The following is a 20,740-nucleotide window of genomic DNA, read 5'->3' as shown; positions in this document are numbered from 1 at the left end:
AGACAGTAAAAAATTTCTAACCATTTTTTTTTTTGTTAATTGAAAAAGGGAATTATGTCTATGCAAGTTAGTTTGGTCCAATAGATCTCCAAGTGAGGCAATATTTTAGTCATTAAAAGTGCAAGCCTATAGCAACCACCATGGGACGTGTAGATAAAAAGTTATTAACAAATAAATTGGTTGACTGTCTTTAGAATTTCCAAGTAATGCTACATTTGACTTGCCTCATCAGATTATCATCTCTGCTAAATTAATTAACAATCAAATGTCTACGACGAAGCTGAATGACAAGATGTTGAATAACAATGCCATACAAACCAACATCAATACCAACGTTACTGATGATGGTGCAACAATCCCTCATCATCCTGCGACGCCTATCACAGTTCAAACTAACCGACTCAGTGTAGTATCCAACAACAGTTTCAAGAACGAAGACGGTGTTGACAGCAACTCTAAAAACGATGAGAAATCTTCCCCAGTTGATGGTGTAACAATTCCTGTAACTTCACCAGCGGCTACCAGCTCTGCGAATAACAAAGGCAACGTACGATCGAGTTCCATTGTGCAATTCGCTCTCCCGTCTGCGTCATCTTCTATTAAAACCCCACCGAAATCTGGAAAAAATGCAGCAACGTCAAGAGTTGCGGTAACCAAGTTGTGGGTGGTGGTGGTGATGACGATCATTCAGTGTGTGGTTTTGATGGTGGCTGAACACCTCACTCATTCACTTACCCTCAGGGTTGAAGCTTATCATTCCCTCTACAATGCGGTTGTCTTGATAGGATCTTTGATCTCAATTAAGGTAAGTTTTTGGGATGAATAATACAATAGAATAAAACTACCATACTTACTCAATGTTGTTCATAAAATTTAATTACTAAGTCTGTGCAATTCAGGAACATAATAATTCAGTTTGTTTTCACTGCATTTCTAACGCACTTCTCAAAAGCTATTCGGATATATTAATTTAGAAAAAATATTACTTCTCGCCACTTACGACGACATTGTGTCACATGATTACAGTTGTGCCAGCAGCCGGAGAGTTTACAGAACACGTTCGGTTGGGCGCGTATCGACGTCGTGTTGTACCTTGTAAGCCTTATCTTCTTGAGCTCGCTGTGCTTCAGCGTAGCGATCGAGGCCGCGCAGACTGCGCTCCATATCCATCATCAGGTGATATTTATGATTAATATATTACACACATCCTCCGTGAATGACTTGTATTATTCCTTAAGTAATGCTGATATATAAATATACCGCACACTTCATCCTTATATGAGGTAGATTTTCTTTTACGCAATATTGCAATATAAGTATACCCCACACATCCTCCCTATATGAGTTTATATTATCCCTTTAGCAATTCTGCTGTAAAATATATTCGACACCAGGTTATATTAACAATAAATATGCAGCAAACTATTTGCCTGTATTTTATATAAAACCATCCGCTAATGGTTTTATAAATCGCTGCTATAGTAGATAACTAACAGAATAAAAGCTAGGAATCTAAAAAATGTTGAGAAAATTTGCAATGTTATGTTTTAATTCATTTTCATTACAAATAACGTCAATTTTATCGACATACCCCTATTATATTTCTATTATTCCTAGACGATATTCCTATTAGATTTGTTTTTATAGAATCATTTGACCTAAACATGAGCTATACTTTGCTACTGTACTTTGAATATTCTGCACCAAAATATTTATATATTATCCAAGATATCCTTTCAAAGCTGATGTTTCACTTTCTTAAACCCTTGCTACTGTACTTTGAATATTCTGCACCAAAATATTGATATATTATCCAAGATATCCTTTCAAAGCTGATTTTTCACTTTCTTTAACCCTAAGAATAATTGCTATGACCCGTTGACTACACGGCAGTACTCAAATACTATTACCTCAAATTAAATTGTTATCCCAAATGTAATTTGTTACCCCAAATGAAATTTGTTGCCCAAAATGAAATTTGTTACCCCAAATGAAATTTGTTATCCCATATGAAATTTGTCATCCAAAAATAAAATTTGTAACCGCAAATGAAATTTGTCGCCCAAAATAAAATTTCTTACCCCAAATTAAATTTGTTACTCCAAATGAAATTTGTTACCCCCCAAATGAAATTTGTTACCCCCAAATGAAATTTGTTACCCCCAAATGAAATTTGTTAGCTCCAATGAAATTTGTTGCTCCGCATGAATTTTGTAACCCCAAATGAAATTTGTTACCTGACTTACCTCCAATGAAATTTGTTGCCCCGCATGAATTTTGTAACCCCAAATGAAATTTGCCGCCCAAAATGAAATTTGTTACCCCAAATGAAATTTGTTACCCCATATGAAATTTGTCACCCAAAATAAAATTTGTAACTGCAAATGAAATTTGTCGCCCAAAATAAAATTTGTTACCCCAAATTAAATTTGTTACCCCAAATTAAATTTGTTACCCCAAATGAAATTTGTTAGCTCCAATGAAATTTGTTGCTCCGCATGAATTTTGTAACCCCAAATGAAATTTGCCGCCCAAAATTAAATGTTCCTCAAACGAAATTATATCGATGCAGGATCCCATCCATTATCCTGATGCCATCATCTACATTTGCCTGGGGGCGCTTACAGTGAACGCAGTCGTGTTCATCCTCATCGGCGGTGAGTCCACCAATTGCGCTTGAAGGGATATTTAATTTTATTTTTAATTAAACATTAATAAATGTTTAATTTACTCGTAGCTATTTTTTCACATTGATAGAGCGTTCTCAAAAAATCCAACGTTTAGTTTACTGTTTTTAGTTTAAAAATTTAGTTTTTACTTCTATAAATAGTTCTCAGGTGAGATAATTACACTAGTATAGAAGAGGGCCTATCATCACAGTTTGCATAAGTTAACGACCATTTACCCCGGAATAAAACCTGGCTATTTACCTCCTATCAATACCTGACCATTTATCCTGATTGACCGAGCACTCCCAATATTTGTTAACCACCGACATTAGTACAGTTTGGAAACTGTTGATGAACCACTTTTTATTAACAGTAATTTACATCCGTCATAAATCACTCTGTATTCTCGAATATTTTTAATGGGCTCAACAAACTCGAATAGATAAAATTACTTCTCTAAACCATACCGTAAACACTTTAGGTAAAGTGAATTGTAAATCGTTTGTTCATCAATCATTTCATATGGTACATTAGCTCTAACTTTTGTAAACCGACATTGTGAAGGGTAAAGATCAGTTTTTGTAGAAGAGGTTAGAATGAAATCCAACATCGAATTAACATACCAGAAACCAAGTTAATTCAATCAAATGGTGGTTCAAAGTCAGAATATTAATATTATCGTCTACTAATACATGACTTTTATCATCGTAGTCATTCAGTGCAATCATATTTATCTCCTTCGTATATAATTCATGGGTGCCACTTTGGATATTATTCATTGTTTCATTTATAGTCTCATTATTCAATGCTCTCATATTTTCATGCATAGTTCATTCCTTCTAATCACATTTCTCTTTATACCTTTAATTTTTTCAGCTATAGAACATTTTCTTCGATAACAACGCAGCTTTGGTCGAAAACCTACAAATTCTTCTATTGGCAGACCGCCAGTCTGCCGTCACTTTATCATTTACTTTTTGTTCTGATTTGAGTATAGGCAATTATCTTTATTATAATTCGATGTATCAAATAAGTCTTGATTATTTCTAATATCTTCATTACATAAACTTAACGTAGTGATGTCGGCGCTGAAGAGTAGGCCTGATGTGGCCTGTCGCTGATTCTTGTACTTTTCGTGACTTATTCACAGAAGATCTAAAATCGTGTCATTTGACCGGATCTTTTTAAGACTGATGATAGTTTGAAATAGCTACTAGACTTCCACCGGTTTCGATATGGTGCTAGGCATTACAAGTCTGAACAGATATTTATCCATAGCTTTATCTAGTCTGTTCTTGAACGCGTTCATACTCGGAACGCCAACGATGTAATCAGGGAGGCTGTTCTACATGTCGGTGACTCGAAGCGAGAAGAAATGTTGTCGCGTAGATAAGTTGCAGTGCAGTTTTTTTAGTGTACAGCCGTGGCCCCTGGTGTTGGTTCTTGTTTCAAATTCTAGTAATCCTTCGGAACCTTGTATAAACCATGAGTATAATTGTATACTGCAATGAGGTTCCCACGCATACGTCGATAACAGAGGCTTGGAAGCTTCATAATCTTTAATCTTTCTTCATAGGGCTTGCCCTTCAAGCCTGGAATTATCCTTGTTGCACGTCTTTGAACATTTTCTATTAAATTTTTGTCCTTTTCAAATCTCGGTGACAACACAACGTTTCCAAACTCTAGATTCGGGTGCACGACAGCAACAAACAACTGCTTCATCGCTTCTGCTTCTAGGAATTCGTAAAAGCGTCTGATTAGTCCAAGAAATTTGTTTGATTTATTAGCTTACGTTCCAACATGCTTAGAAAATTTCAGCTCCTTGTCGACATAAACTCCGAGACCTTTTTCCATACTAGACTTTTCAATCATTATTCTCTCGTTGCGACCATGTTTCTCATACTGTAATCTTGCTGTTCATTGTACTTCCCGAGGTGAAGTACTTTACACTTTTCTGCATCAAACCGCTGCTGCCACGTATCAGCCCAATTAACTAAACTGTCAAGGTCATCTTGCAATTGCGCTTTATTTGACGAATACTTCACTGTATTATAAACTTTTGTGTCGTCGGCATACATGGAGCACACGCTGAACACTACTTCTGGCATATCGCTAATGAAAGCAACTAACAAATAGACCCAAGAACGCTTCCTTGCGTGGCGCGCCACTGCGCACTGATGCCCAGTCTGACACGGTTCCGTTAATACTGACACGTTGTCGTCTACCTACAAGAAAATCTCTGATCCATTAGAGTACGTTTCCCTCAATTCTCAACAATTTCACATTACGCAACAGCAGCTCATGCGGAACACTGTCAAATGCTTTGGCAAAATCGAGGGGTACAATGCATCCACTGGCTCCCTTTCGTCCAGCAGGCGAGTCCAATCGTTCAACGTAGATAATAAGTTAGTGGTGCAGGATCTACCTGCAATAAAACCATGTTGACAATCTGATAGAAGATGGTAAACAGTCAAGTGATCAATAATTCCATCCCTCACAACAGATTCCATTACCTTACAAACAACACTTGTCAGACTGACAGGGCGATAGGAACCGGGGCCTATACTTTCAAAATTCGCTAAGTGAACGTAAGTACTTACGCTCTATTTTCTTGTCTTTTATTGGTGGATTTTGCTTGAAAGGCCGTCAATGATTGGCTGACGAACTTACGATCTCTTAACTTTTTTTTGAAAGTATAGGCCCTGGGCTGCTTTTGTCACCTTTTTTGAACAATGGCGTTACTTGAGCTTCTTTCCAATCGGACCGCAAAGTTCCTTCGTTCAAGGATTTTTGAAAGAATACTGTCAATGGGTCGGCCAGAAAGGTTACTGATTCTTTGAGCAATCTGGGATGGAAGCCGTCTGGTCCACATGACGTGGGATTTAGAGCTGCCAGTCGCTTGAGAACCTCTTCTTCGTGTATTTCAAAACCTGTTAACTTCGAGCCGACTGGGCGCTCCTCAATATCTGGAATACTGTTCAAGTCCTCATCTGTGAACACATTGCTGAAGAACTGATTAAGAACGTTAGCCTTGCTCTCATCAGAGGAAATCTTTCGTTGGTCTGCTTTCAAATCAGATATACCGTCGTTTTGTCTTACACTTCGAACTAGCGTGCAAAAAGAAGGATTTCGGATTCTTTTTTGCATTTAAGCAATTTTTTTATAAGTTTTTCATTGCAGTGCGACAGACTTTTTTAGTTTGATTACGAGCTCTTGCATGCATGTTATAATCAGAATCGCTGCGAGTTCGGAAATAACACTTGCAGGCTTCTTTTTTGGTCTTCAGCTGAGCTTTAACTGTACTCCCTAAAGCGTAATCTTAGGTACACAGGCATCAACTACAGATATAACCGCGACTTTGAGAAATGACCATGAATCAGCAACATTCATTAATACAGTCCGAAATATTCGCCGCATTCACCGCTTCACGGAGTTTTTCATAGTCGCCTTTCGCAAAGTTCAAACGTTCACGCTTCCGAAGCGGCTTTTCTGCACAGCACTTAATACTGAAAAACAATGATTGGTGGTGGTTCTTGCCCAACTCGTGGCAAAGTTCATCTATCATTGATTCTTTACTAGGAAACACTAGATCTAGAATATTTGTGGTTTGTTTACCTCTAAAATGGGTTGGCTTGGTGATGTTCTGGATTAAAAATGAGTCTCGCACAGACTCCAAGAACAGGGATATAGGGTGATTCCCATCTCTTGGAGAAGATTAATCTGCCCAGTCTATTTCTGGATGGTTAAAGTCACCAACGATCAACGTATGCGACCTGCTGTGACTTGCTTAGTGAAAGGCTATTTAGTACTTTATCGTTACAGAGGATACAGTACAGAGGAGCTGTTAGGTGATCTATAATGGACCCCTATGAGGAGGCTATATCCTTGCCTTTTTAGAGTAAGTTCGCACCACACTGATTCTCTAGCTGATTGATGCTCTGCAGATAACTTATCTTGCTGGGCCCCATAAGAGGTTTTAACCCACAGAGCTACACCTCTACTGCACTGCTCTTCATTTAAGCTATCAAAACATGGAAAACCTGGCAACTTAAATTTAACAGGTATAATTTTCCGTGATTTTAGGTTTCTGTTGTTGTTCTGTAATACAAATAATGTCTTTACCTTCGTTTGCGATCACAGTTAACAGTTCACTTTTTATTCAAAACGGTATCAGAGTTCGTGTGAAAACATTTTAAAACTTATTGTGCACTTTCACTTTGATGTATGCGATTACATCCTAATTATTTAAAGGCCTTGACCTATGGACATCATTCCTACTAATTACTTGTCCTTCATCTCCTATGGCTGCCCGTGAGCGGCCGGTGTTGTCTTGACACCTTGGAAGTGATTGACCTGATTTTCCGTGCCTTCCCGCATGATTCTCTTCTGCTACTTCTTGCGAAAAACCACCCTCTCTAAAGGGGTGGAATCTCTCTTTGAAAAAAATGACTTGTAATCAGCGGATTCTCCAAGATTTCTTGCTATTTTCAGCACGCTCCAGACCTGAGCGGGACCCTTTACAAGTTTACAGTCACCAATAGAGGTCAGCAGGTGTTGGGAGCAGCCAACACCTGGTGTTGGTAGCAGCCAGCACCTGCATGGTGTTCATAGAAGTAATCGGTTTGAATGTCACAGCAGGGTGAGTCAGTATCGGCGAACAATAGATTTGCTCTATCACAATATTTTTCTCTTATGAAATTCAAATGAAAGTCATACATCAATGTTTTTGTTTTATCTAATTTGGTCATCCCTACATAGATTGGTTTTTCAAACTTTAACATCTGTTTTTGCATGTGACATAGGCAACATGGGGCAGGGCGCCCCCCACTTTTTTTTAACTAAATTTTTGATGAAGTTTCAATTGATACGAGGTGGTTCTTTATTTTGTTTAAAGGTACAACTAATGAGGAATGTATGATGTGAATTAGGCGCCAATAGAGTTATTCAATTTTTAATGAAACACTATTTTGTAAAAAGTGTCAAAATGGGCCCATTGCCCCACCCCTGGGGCAATGTTCATTAATTAAGTTCATTAAATAATATCCTCATTTCCTGTTTAGATTTAACCAGATAAACTTCAACTCTATATCTAATGTTCCCCGCCGTTTTTCCGAATACAGAATTATTCACTAACTTGAAGAAATCTTTCTCAAAATCTGATTTCGCTTGTTGTCGCATTTTTGTGTTCAGTCAGATCTATATATGGTTTCATCTTTGGACTTTCATCAAATTCTTATATTCTAAGTTCCTTACACAACTTGAAATTATTTCAATGGATTCCACATTTTTTTCACACACACACGAAGATGAGGTACTAACTTATGAACATCCCTTATTTGAATATTTTCAGAAGCTTGAGTAAATCATTATGCTTTTCATTTGAGTCCTTGGATAACAATAAGGTCAACTTCTAGAACTTATCCTTTATATTGTTTGAATGGCTCATTTTCTTTCAGCCATCTAATGTTTCCTGTTGGTAGGCTTCGTTACATTACCCCATCATATTTTTGCATACATGTATGATATATAATTACTCGGTTTATGAGGATCATAACTTCTCTAATATAAATGTTGTTTACTTTCGCACATCTTGTAAATATCATTGAAAAACCACCTCTAATACTTTTCTCAATGAAAAGTATCGTAATAGGATCGTTAAGCATGCAAGTATAATGCTATCTCAGAAATCTTGAACACGTTGGCCGCGAAGTGCGCCATACACGTACACGCTGAACTTTTCAGAATCGCGATGTATACATTTGAGGTACATCCCTATCATAAATACATATTTTATAAGATCATATTTCTCTTTCAAATTTACAGGTTCAATGATACAACTCATCAGGCCTGTTAGGGAGGGCTTTGAAGTAAACTACTGCATGGAGAAATTGTTATCGTTTCAAATACAAGTGGTATAAAATGACAAAATTTGTATGTAATTGATGAAAACAAAACATTTGTATCTCTGCATACAAACAAAATAAAATATTATCTTATTCCTCTGAAACTACAAACATTGGTTGACGCCAACAGCATTATATTGCATGCGTGATTGCAAAAGCACAAGTTTGGTTTGCCTTCACAGTCATCACAATAGGTTTTCGCCCTACTAGTTTTCACCCTTGCTACGGCACTTCCCTCATTTGATGAGGCATTTTGTAGCATTCATGGCAGCGCTTCTTGGTTTAGTTCTAGTTGCTTCAATCAAAGTTTGGTGCCCTCTTTTCCACTCGATAAATTGATATCTACGTCCTGATTTTACACTCTCTGAGTGGCTGCATGTAACGATAAACATTGCTATTTGCTCTCTAAATTCTGTAATTGGAACCGAAGTGCGTAAATAGTACTTTGAAGAGTACCCATGCATTGACAGCTGATGTGCCAGCTAGCAGTCCATTTGCCATTTTCCGCTGCCATTTTATACTTCGTCCTAGAGCCATGATATAAGAAGTACACTATATGTGATTTGAGATGTTTGCGCCTTTTTTAACTGCGTTATAATCAATGACACATCCTGGCTCCAGAATTTCAACGCCAATTTGTTTTTTCTTACCCGATGGAACTAATATATCTGTATGCCCTAGAATATTATTGAGAGGCACAAGACAAATCGCTTGTCGTTCTAACGATACACTTTGATGCCAACGGCGTTCTGTTGCGAAATATTTTCTCCCGTTTTCACTTTTGCATTTAGCAGTGCTTTTGGAACAAAAGATGAAGCACAATTGGAACAAAGTGCTTCATCTTCTTTTCTTTGTGTCTCAGAGTAATAGGTCTTTTCTTTCAACAATGTTTAAGCTAGAATTAAGGACAGATGTGTAGAAATTTTCAGCAAAAATCGTTGAACCCTGTCCAAGAAGGGGCTGACATATGTAACTGCAAAAGTACAGATTCAGAGTGGTTGAACGTGGCTTGCCGTTTAATGTTTCCAGTGTATATGTGAAGGTTCCAGGTGTAGGCATCAGCTGAGCGAAGTTTATACAGCTTTACGCCGCACTTGTGTGCCTTTTTCTGGAATGTACTGTCGCAATTTCACTCTGTGATAACTGACGTACTTGTCTATCACAAGTCGTGATCCGGGTGTATATATTAACTTGTAATTGTCAGTTAGCTTTTGCAAAAGTGGTTAAATTTTATGAAGCCTTTTTGAGTTTTCACAATGAGCATTATCAGTGAATTGCACGAAGCGTAGGAGCAATGATTATCTATCTCTTGACATGTTATTGCAAGTAAACGGATAGTCATAAATTGTCTTTTTAGACCAGTAGAGATGTCGCCTTGGTTTGCGTCCTAATCCATTTGCAATTATCAACCCAGAAAATTTCTTTATTTCATGAACATTTTTGAGAGTCCAGCATTTCAGTCGCTATCTTCTAATAATCTTCATGTTCTGCATAACTTTGTCAGCATATTTTTTCGTTTTTGTTACAATTTCCGAAATAATTTCTTCCGTTACAAAGAGATTATATGTAAGTCTCAAATATCGTTACTGTGTTTCTGGACCAGTTGGGCGTGGTTTTCATCGAAGTTTTTCTTTGCCTGTAAAAGGATATATATTGTTTGACGTTGCACTATCAGCAATCCATTTATCAGCCGCACTTAATTTATACATTGGATTCTTCCTGCAGTGCTTCATCTTCATTATCAGATGAATCATCTGGAGCTTCTTTTGCATTACTGCTGTTAGAACTGGGACCTGTTGGGACAAACTTCAATTCTGATTCATCAATGCAGCTTTTATTTTAAGAATCCATCTCAGCAATTGTATCTGAAATTTCATCGACCTCCATCTCATAGAAATTTCTCGCGTCCATGATGCTAATGTGAAAGAATAAAAATCTAGTTGAAAATGAGTACAATCAACTTTGCAATTTAAACCAAATTGATTCTGAAAAACATTCAAATGATCATAAGCACCAAACGATATATACGATGAATTATCTATATAAGGTAAATACAACTGAACGAACAATGTAAATACCCATAATTTTACTCAAGATGATCAGGATGATGAACACCCGGTCACCAAACTCTTTCCATTCCCTAACAGAATTTAGAGGTGTGAGCGACCCTGCATTAGGGCCGCTTAGGATTCGGGCTGCACGTAAATCAGCTCCTCTACGTCCGCTTCGGTCCAGGGTTCGATGGGCAGCCTCTGAGCAGCTTAATTACTAGCTCGGTATGACCCGGCTCGGCCAACCCTGGTCATACGCATACTCTCAGGCGACTATAAAGTTGTAAAGGCGACTCTGACCAGAAACTGATTTCAATCGGGTGGCCAAGCAAACCCAGAATAACTTTGCGCCTAGTGTAATGACTATTCGGCCTAGGCGTTCCTCGAAATTTGTCAGGGTTGCCATTTCAATGCGTAATATACATCGCTCATATAAACATAAGTTATAACAGCAGCCAATGTGCGCAATTACGACACAAAGCTACGTAGCTTACTTGGGCAAATCGCGCACATAGAAATTATTGCGTTAGTCGACGTGAGCCAATATGAGCCACAGCAGGCATGGCTTCACTTGGTACAGATCGCCAGAAATAATGTCCAATGCCTACTTACAACCATGAGTGATAGTAGATTGGAACGCCTTGAATCTTGGTTTTTCATCACTAAAAACATATATGATGGGCGATTGAACAGAGCAATCATCTTGATGTTTGTAAAGGTCTTCTCGTACAAATGCATGCAGCAGTATGGACAAACAAATATAATTTTATGACGTGCTTTTTAAACAAATGAACTTGAAACTTTATCAAGGGATAATGAACTTGAAAACTTATCACCTGTAAGAAATAATTTATTCCCACGAAGTATCTTGCATTTGGACTGAGTGGGACAACTGTTCTGGGGCAATGAGTATGAATTTGCGCGGTCATGGGTATGGATATTAGTATGAACATGCATGGGTATGGCGTATGGTTATAGGTGTATCAATAGATGATATTGATGAATATCTTGAAAACTTTTAGAATACTGCTTTTATCCATGTTCCGAATGACATAGTTCCTGATAGGAAAAATTTATTTATTTTTGACGCTATTGCGACGGAAAGGAATCAAAATCTTGCTGATAGTTTTTACACCCGTACGTGTAAGACATAATAACAGTAGTTCAAGTTATTTATCCCAAAACTATCACATATGACCAAGACAAACCATTAAAACGAATTAAAATCTATCAATTCTATTGGAATTACCTTTCATCGATGTGAAGAATATTCACAGTAATTACATTGCTTGCAATGTGCCATTTGTTGAGTTTCAAAAATTGTGTACTAAGTATTTTAAGCCTATAGCTTTGTGTTGATCAATAAAGATGAGCAGCCACCCTGGTTTTGGAGAGCATTTCAATTTAAATCAATTATATATTCCAAACAAGCATCTTCTAAAGTGACACTCACTCTAGGTTAAGTCCCGGGTTTTAAGTAACGAACAGTTTCAAAACTTTACTAAAGCCGGTGTTTGAAAAATTTGGTAGTGCTCGGGCAATCGGAGTCAATGATCAGGTTTCGATCGGCGGTATATGATCCAGTTTTGTTCGGGGTAAACGGTGGTTAACCTATTAAGCCGTTTATGTAAACTGTGATGATAGGCCCATTTTCTATACTACTAATTACAATGCACAGAATTTTTAATGCAATCAAATAAATGAGGCATAATTCTTAGCCAAATCTTTTTTCAATTTCATGGAAACGTTTTTTTAAACATTGACTAGCATCCGTATAATTTCGAAGTGCGCACCTTTATATGAGCTTAATTTTATTATTCTCTTGATGCTTTGAATTTTAGTTTGTGTTCTGAAATAAAGTAACTTATGCAGGTTACACTCAACACCAGGGGAGCTTTTGTGAGCTGCGTGGCAGCGGCGATGTCTACATCAGTAAGCAGGTAAGGTGCAAGACTTTCCAAGTAATACTTCTTGCAGATAATAAGTAATCGAACTCAAAGACCTTTGCAGAGCAATGTTTCGCAATGATTCGGCTCGGGTAGTGACAGGCGTGTAATTCCAACTAAGATACCCAATTTAGAGCAGCAATGGCGCATAAATTTCTCATGAAGCAACAGGTAACTTTAAGGATTCTCACTTGAAGCCGACGCTTAATCATAAAATTTAGAGACATGTTTCTTGGCTGTCTGCAAAGCATCGTAAAGGTAGAAGCTGGGTTTTCGAAAACTTCTCACGTGATAGCTGACGCTTTTTCATGATCTCTTTACGTACTTGTATGAAGAATTGAGTTTGTTTACTTTTATTTTGACACATTCATTGTACTTGATATTTGACATTCATTGTACTCGACACATTCATTGTACTTGATACATTTGACACATTCATTGTACTTGATACCAATTGATTCAACAACGGTCTACTGAAGGTAAAGGTTATCTACAGCCAATTAAAAACGGTCAACAAATCTGTATCATTTCTTCCTCCAGTCAGTCGACAGCCAGCAGTTCCCATGTAACTAATGGAAAGTAATTTTAAATTGGTATCTAAATGTTGTATTTATATCACCGAAAATCTGCGTGTGTATGTTAGTGCGGAACGAATGTGAATTTGGAGTGCGTTTTAATTCTGGGATCTTGGTGACAATGGAATTTTATCTTCTAATCTGCAAAGCGCAAATATAACATAACATAACAAAGTGATGTCGGCGCTGTAGAGTTGGCCTGATGTGGCCTGTTGCCGATTCTTTTACTTTTCATGACTTGTTCGCAGAAGATCTAAAATCGTGTCATTTGACCGGATCTTTGAAGGACTGACGATAGTTTGAAATAGCTACTAGACTTCCACCGGGTTCGATATGGTGCTAGGCATGTCAAGTCTGAACGTATATTTTTCCATAGCTTTATCTAGTCTGTTCTTGAACGCGTTAATACTTGGAGCGCCAACGACGTAATCGGGGAGACTGTTCCACATGTCGATGATTCCAAGCGAGATGAAATGTTGTCGTGTGGATAAGTTGCAGCGCAGTTTTTTTAGTTTATCGCCGTAGCCCCTGGTGTTGGTTCGTGTTTCAAATTCTAGTAATACTACTGGTTCCATTGTGGTCATGTCTTTTTGTTGAGCAAACAATGTTATTAAACCCCCCCGACGGTGGTAGTAACAGATGTAGGATACTTGCCGGTAACATGTTTACCAACACCAGCCGCTATCCTAAAGGTTTACTAACACCTGCCGGTACTCTACAGATTTACTCGCACCTACTAGTTTCCTACTGGTGGACTAAAACCTGCCGGTACCCTACAAGTTTACTAACACCTGCTGGCTCCATAAGGTTTACCAACACCTGCCGGCTTCCTAAAGATTCCTGCCGGTATCCTACAAGTTTGAACACCTCCTGGTTTTCTTAGGTCCGGGAAGACTCTCTGCAACGAGGGCAGCGTACGCTGTCTGCCCGTAACCAGCGAGCGCGAACAGCAGGGTGTCCCGACAGCGCAACTCTTCGTCAGGGATACAGGGACGTCTTACGCGATATTTCTGGTAACTATAAGGTCAAAGTGGCACGTGTTTGAATTAAAATGTAATTCTTTATTCCGGGTAATCTTTGGTTCATATTTATTGGTAATTTGCGATTCTTTGATCGCCCAGAAAACATCGTTTGCGAGCAACGCCTTGCTAAACTTCATGTACAAACTTCCGATCAACGCTGCTTTAATATTCCAAGTTATACTAAAAGGGTGAAATAACCTGCTACTTATCACCTACAGCCATAACCAAAACCATCATGCTAGTCCTTCACACACAGGGATCATGATCGCGCTGCTGTGTGCGGTGGTACTGGTCCTACAGGAGCATGAAGACTCCCTGTTATCCTACTACATGGATCCTCTGCTGGCCGTCGTGTCGGTTACGGTGCTCATGTGGCTGTCCTATCCGTTCGGTCAGTGGCGTAGTGTCTTAAAATTTCAATCATTTCCGTGATAATATTTGCTTTTATTGTTCATAAGTACTACTACTCATCATTTTTCTTGCTATTATTTATTTGAAATATTAATAAGTGTAACTTCTTATTACTTCCACGCTAAAATATTTATTAGTGTTACAAAACTCAACTTGTCACGAATCAGTCAGTCTCGCGAATCTTAACCCTTTTGTGCCTCGAGTCCACACTCAAAGAAATGAGAGTGAGACTTGTCCAAATAACGATGAACTTGCTGCTCTTGTGTAGGTCACTGAAAGTGTCTTACTATTGAATCTCTCGATTCGCGAATCTCTTGATTCGTGATCATCTCTTTTCACGGGACTCGAATCTTCACGTTTATTATCTTTTTATGAAAGGAAAAGAGACTCATAGTCGCGCCTATTTTATACCACTTGATATGCCTGATTGATGTCTTTAACGAAGATTACATCGCTAGAGCGGCGATTACACTAATCGATAATATTTTCTTAATTGATAATATTTTCAAGACTTGATTATCCTCAACATTCTCTGCAATTCAGGCAAGGAGTGCAGCAAAATTTTACTGCAAACAATCCCAGACCATATCGACGTGAGCAAGTTTTCCGAAACGCTTCAGGACTCCTTCCCAGACATCCTAAACGTCCACCACCTGCACATCTGGAGCCTCAGGCCCGGCCACGTGAGTCATTGGCATCTTAAACGTGCACCACCTGCACCTCTGGAGCCTGGGACACGGCCACGTGAGTCTTTGACGTCTGAAACGTCCACCACATGCAAATCTGGAGCCTCAGGCCCAGCACGTGAGTCGCTGACGTCTTAAACATCCACGATCAGCACGTCTGAAGCCTCAGACACGTCCACGTGAGTATTTGCCGTCTCAAACGTCCACCACCTGCTCGTCTGGAGCCTCAGACCCGTCCACTTGTGTTTCTGACTTCTTAAACGTCCACCACATGCAAATCTGGAGCCTGAGACTCGGCCACGTGAGTCTCTAACGTCTTAAACGTCCACCAGCACTCGAGCCTAGAGCCTAAAGCCTGGTATGTGAGTGCCTGACGTCCTAGTCCTCAGCCAACTGCACGACTGGAGCTAAAAACCTGGTAAGTGAATGTGCAACGTTCAAGCCTCAGCCAATTGGTTTGTGTGTCGGGTACAAGCCGAAGAGATTCGGCGATAGACCCTGATCGGCCAAATCATCAATCTGCGACGACTTATGGTATGCTATGCTAAGCAATTGCGTGCCTGGAGCTAACTACCTAGTTAGGTGAGTGTACGACATTTCAAGGTACAACCATTGACACTACTGAAGCCCCTAGCCGCGTCCCACATCCTCAACCAATTACACTGCTGTAAGATCTCACAACTCATTCGTGTACGACTGTACGTCCTGCCGAGCGTCCTTGTTACTACAACAAACTATCCACACTTGATTATATTTTCAACCCAAAACAGCGGCTGCAGAACGCATCAGCTTCACAGTGAAGTCAAATGCTATATCTGTTTGTTGTGTAAAATAAGACTTAAACGTACACTTATCTATACGAAATTCAAATTTCCCGCGAATAGTTGCCGCAGAGCAGGCAATCTTCACGCACAAGTGAAATGCTGTTCACTCAACTGCTGCATAATTACGCCTCAAAGCACATTTATCTCAAGGAATGTTTGACAGTTTTTATGATGAAATACCTGAGATATACTGGAATGTTGTACAATGAATTAAAGTAAAATTAAAACCTTTTTCTAGCAATAATTTTTCTGACGCATATTGTTGCTACATTGCGCATACAACATATGAAAATATGTCATATATAACTTTCCTTTATTTGGTACAATAAATTGCACTGAAACTGAAACCTACTTTTAGTACTAATCTTTTCGCCACAGGCAGTTGTTTGCACGAACAACCAACGCAGACGATTTAAATACCTACTGTCACTTCTCACAACGTAAAGCTTTTTTGTAGCAATTTGCTTTTCCACCGGTAAAACAGCTCATGCATGAGCTTTTGTCTACGTCTTTGGATACACAGACGTAGTATACAACAGATAAAAATTCACCGAATAATTCATCGTTATTCGGTACAATAAATCGCATTCAAATTAAAAGCCTTTCCCTAATATTGACCTTGTTAAGCAGGTTGTTGCTACGGTGCACGTTATATTTGCCGACAAGAATGTGTATCTCTGCAACAGCGCAGCGCTCGCCAAGTTCTTCGAGCAACATCATATCTCACAAGTGAGGACTCGCTAGATCTTACACTAATAATCATATGCATCTTCACTTCCTGGTTAACATTTAATATAATGATGAGTAAACTCGTATTGTTTCTTGTTAGGTCAGGATAATCAGGTTAGATTAGGCCAAGTTGAATATCTACTGATAATCAGGTTAGGTTCGGTCAGGTGGAAGTATCTACTGATAATCAGTTTTGGTTCGACCAGGTGGAATAATCTATTAATAGTCAGGTTAGGTTAGGTGGGGTGAAGAATCTACTGATAATCAGGTTAAGTTCGGCCAGGTGAGAGAATCTATTAATAGTCGTCAGGTTAGGTTAGGTGAGGTGAAGAATCTACTGATAATCAGGTTAAGTTCGGTCTGGTGGAAGATTCTATTAATAGTCAGGTTTGGTTAGGTGGGGTGGAAGAATCTATTAATAGACAATGAATGAAAAGAGTTGAGTTCGATGGATTTCCTGCTTCGTCTGCATTCAAATGCGTGGGTTGGGCACTTAGCTTAATAAAAGTTATCGTGTTTTACCATACAGATAATTATGAAATGATATATTGTATATATTATATCACAAATATTACTCAAGCTCGGAATATTTACTTCGAATATCATTTGGGCTTACAGCTGCTGTTGAGATTATCATAGATATACTTCCATTCGCTGTATTTAAATTGCCGAAATATTTCTTATTTTAGCACGCACGTTCATATTAGCTCATTGGGCATCATACAAGAACCTATAATTTTTCAGGTGACTTTGCAACCAGAATTCCTAGTAGCCGAAATGGCCACGCTTCCTTACTGTCGTGAGTACATCTAACTTTTCCGAAATATGCCTTATAATAAACAGTTCTGAATGTAATCTGTGATACTTGCATTATTAAAAATTTCTTATATATAGAGGATCAATGTTATAAATTATGATATCAGTATACTGGTCAGTTTTTTAATCGTTGTATAATTAATATGATCGTCATATTCCATCGTGATATCGTATCAATTAATTAACATCTTGCGCATTAATATGAATTTGTCATAACTACGAACCTAAGCAGCCCGCGTTAATCTGGCGATTGTGGTTAACCCGCCTGGTCGGGATAATCTGTTGTGTCATGTTAGCCCGTTATAAAGGGTTAATCTTTAACAATAAATTAATTAAGCTTAAAAGCCGAGTTAACCTATTATGCTGTTTAAGCTCTGGCTCGCTAGGCTCAATGTCTGAGTTAACCTAGAGTCCTAGACTATTGAGACACAAACCCTTTAATTTCGTGTGGTAAAACTGCTACTGTAATAAGAACCCAGTAACTTTCAAAATTTCTTTTATTAAATTTACGATCTTTAGTTAATGAACCCAGCGGGAGTAATGAGAGATGAAGCAATTATCATTGGGTGATTGTCTTAGATTTTTGCTGAAAGACATTTCGTTGCTATACTTCAATAATTACTTTGGCTGATGGGAGAAGGCGAGCCAAATTTGACCTATGAAAAAGAATATTTCCTGTGTCTTTCTTCGCCATTTTTATTTTATTTCATTTTTGTACTGTGTATTTCTTATATTAATCAAATAAGTGCATTGTTTTTAACTCCTTTCAATAATTACTTTGGCTGATGGGAGAAGGCGAGCCAAATTTGACCTATGAAAAAGAATACATCCTGTGTCTTTCTTCGCCATTTTTATTTTATTCCATTTTTGTACTGTGCATTTTTCATATTATTCAAATAAGTGCATTGTTTTTAACACAGACATTCATGTGCAGGTTGTGCTGACCACCTCCTTGATGAAGCTGAGGACATCTGCGACGACTACGCCATGACACACAAGGACATACACCTTCATCTTCATGATCAATTACATGAACATCATCACGATGATGAGCATCACTGCCATCATGATCATGAACACAAACATAATCATGAACACAAACACACTCATAATGATCTCGAACTCCCCAATCCTACTTTTGATAAGCATGCATGTGATAAAAAAATGGAACCAGCTTCTGATGGAGGAAAATGTGGTGCTCCCAATGAACAGCTTCGTCAAAACCAGCGTGAAAATGTCAAATCTGCTTCTAGTCTATGCAAAAATAATCATGAAAGTAATGTTCTTAAACACGGTTGTCATGAATCATCGGTAGAAAAAAGATGTGTTGGGGCTGACGCTAACAATGCGAATGGCAGTAATTTGGTTGAAAAGAAAAACTCAGGAAATTGTACGGTGGGTAAAAACTTGAATAACAAAGAAGAGGTACAGTTCATGGCGCCTCAGACAGCACTCGAAAAATTACAAAAAGAAAATTACGCACGAAATTCAGAGAATCAGATTAGGGGCAGCGACTCTAATTTGTCTCATAAGTTGAACTTAGAAACAAAATGTGTTGCGAACAAATGTCCCAAATCTGACTGTCAGAATTTGGAAGAATCGAAAGTCGAATTAGAATCAGTAGACAGCGAAAAGGTTTCCGAAACCGTCCCAAACTTTCCACACCATGAGCATAAAACAGTTTAGATACCAAACCATGAGCTACAAAGCAACGACTCTCAACCCCATGTTAGGAAGATATGTAAATAATGTGTAAGGTTGTACATGTTATTTAAATATTAAAACGCTATTAAAATAATAAGGCCCGTCGTCCTCCAGGACACGGCAGTGATGAAATTTTAAAATCAGTACCGAAATGAAAAATCATTGGAGAAATCAATTAGCCAGTTATTTTTCAAGTTAAATCAGTAAAATTATTCTCTAGGTCCGTTTGTGAGTATGCAAGTGGTGCCAAATAGTGCTTGTGGTGTGTAATTATGGCATTCATTTTTAGTATGTAATTCAAGCGGTTAGATTAAGTCAATAAGTGTGCTCACGGTGGTGAAAATTGTATATTCACTGTCAGTATTGCTTCATTATAGCAGTAAGAATAGTTGAAATACCATGTTGCTTGATGAATTACTATTCACTGTTTTTTCGGCTTATAAATACTTTTTCATCATAGATTGGTTATGATAGAATGATAATGATATGATACGAATGACTGCTGAAAGATGCGTGTATGTTTATGTTTGTCCGATTTTGTTATAGAAATGAAGATCTTCGAGTCTAAGTCTATGATAAACTTGCTCACATTTTTTGAAGTACGGTACTTGTTCCTATAGTATTTATTGTTCACATATCAAGCCTCAATGAAGTGAAGTATTCATGATAAATACATTTCTTATTCAAACTTATCAAATGAAAAATTCTGTAATGTAAAATTTAGATGAAAGTCGATTCGCCTGAAGCAACAGCAAGTTAAAAGGATTATGAAATGAGAACTATTTTCACAATAATGAATATTTAAATAATCGATAATAAATATTTTATGTTAATCTGTTATTTGTTTTTTACATCTATATTGTTTTTTGTGTGTCTAATGCTTTGCAATGGAAATTTACGTGGGTTTTTCGGGCGCTTTTTTACAAGAGTTATCGTGTTGGAGTATAGCGTGGGTCCGAAAATACAGTGGGGGGAAATAAATATTCGTACACTTGAAAAATCGTATTTTAATGTATGTAAGTACACAAACTTAACAGGAAAAGTGATTTAAATTTTTTCACCCCGAAAAGTGAACATGTTGCATTGTTTTTTGTTGCATTGAGATTTAATTTCTTTTGATAGTATTTTTGAATACTATGCGTCTCTATACATAATTTGAATCACTTCTCCTGTTAAGTTTGTGTACTTACATACATTAAAATACGATTTTTCAAGTGTACGAATATTTATTTCCCCCCACTGTATATTTTTAACACGTAAACATGAAAAATCTTATACCATTACAAAACGGCGAAAAGAGGTTGGATTGAAAGTGTGCATTTTAATTTATTACATTGAAATTTTATCAAAAAACGTAAAATGTTCAGTACAATTTCGAAATTGGAGTTTAATCAGAGTTATCCA

The 20,740-nt window shown here is 37.9% G+C and overlaps 1 protein-coding gene across 1 annotated transcript; it reads left to right on the top strand.

The window, feature by feature from the left end:
- LOC108678080 (probable zinc transporter protein DDB_G0269332) lies at window positions 1-19,511 on the top strand. Its single transcript, XM_018166421.2, has 10 exons — window positions 1-805; window positions 1,027-1,176; window positions 2,573-2,657; window positions 12,496-12,563; window positions 14,028-14,157; window positions 14,423-14,557; window positions 15,121-15,260; window positions 16,718-16,816; window positions 17,561-17,615; window positions 18,567-19,511. The coding sequence occupies exons 1-10, from the start codon at window positions 266-268 to the stop codon at window positions 19,316-19,318; spliced, it is 2,154 nt and encodes a 717-aa protein (XP_018021910.1). The 5' UTR covers window positions 1-265; the 3' UTR covers window positions 19,319-19,511.
- Window positions 19,512-20,740: the final 1,229 nt, after the last annotated feature.

The sequence above is a fragment of the Hyalella azteca genome, unplaced genomic scaffold, assembly GCF_000764305.2.
Source record: "Hyalella azteca isolate HAZT.00-mixed unplaced genomic scaffold, Hazt_2.0.2 contig3711, whole genome shotgun sequence".
Taxonomy (NCBI): Eukaryota; Metazoa; Arthropoda; class Malacostraca; order Amphipoda; family Hyalellidae; genus Hyalella; species Hyalella azteca.
Note: the sequence above shows the minus strand (reverse complement) of the source record. Positions and strands in the feature narration are given on the sequence as shown.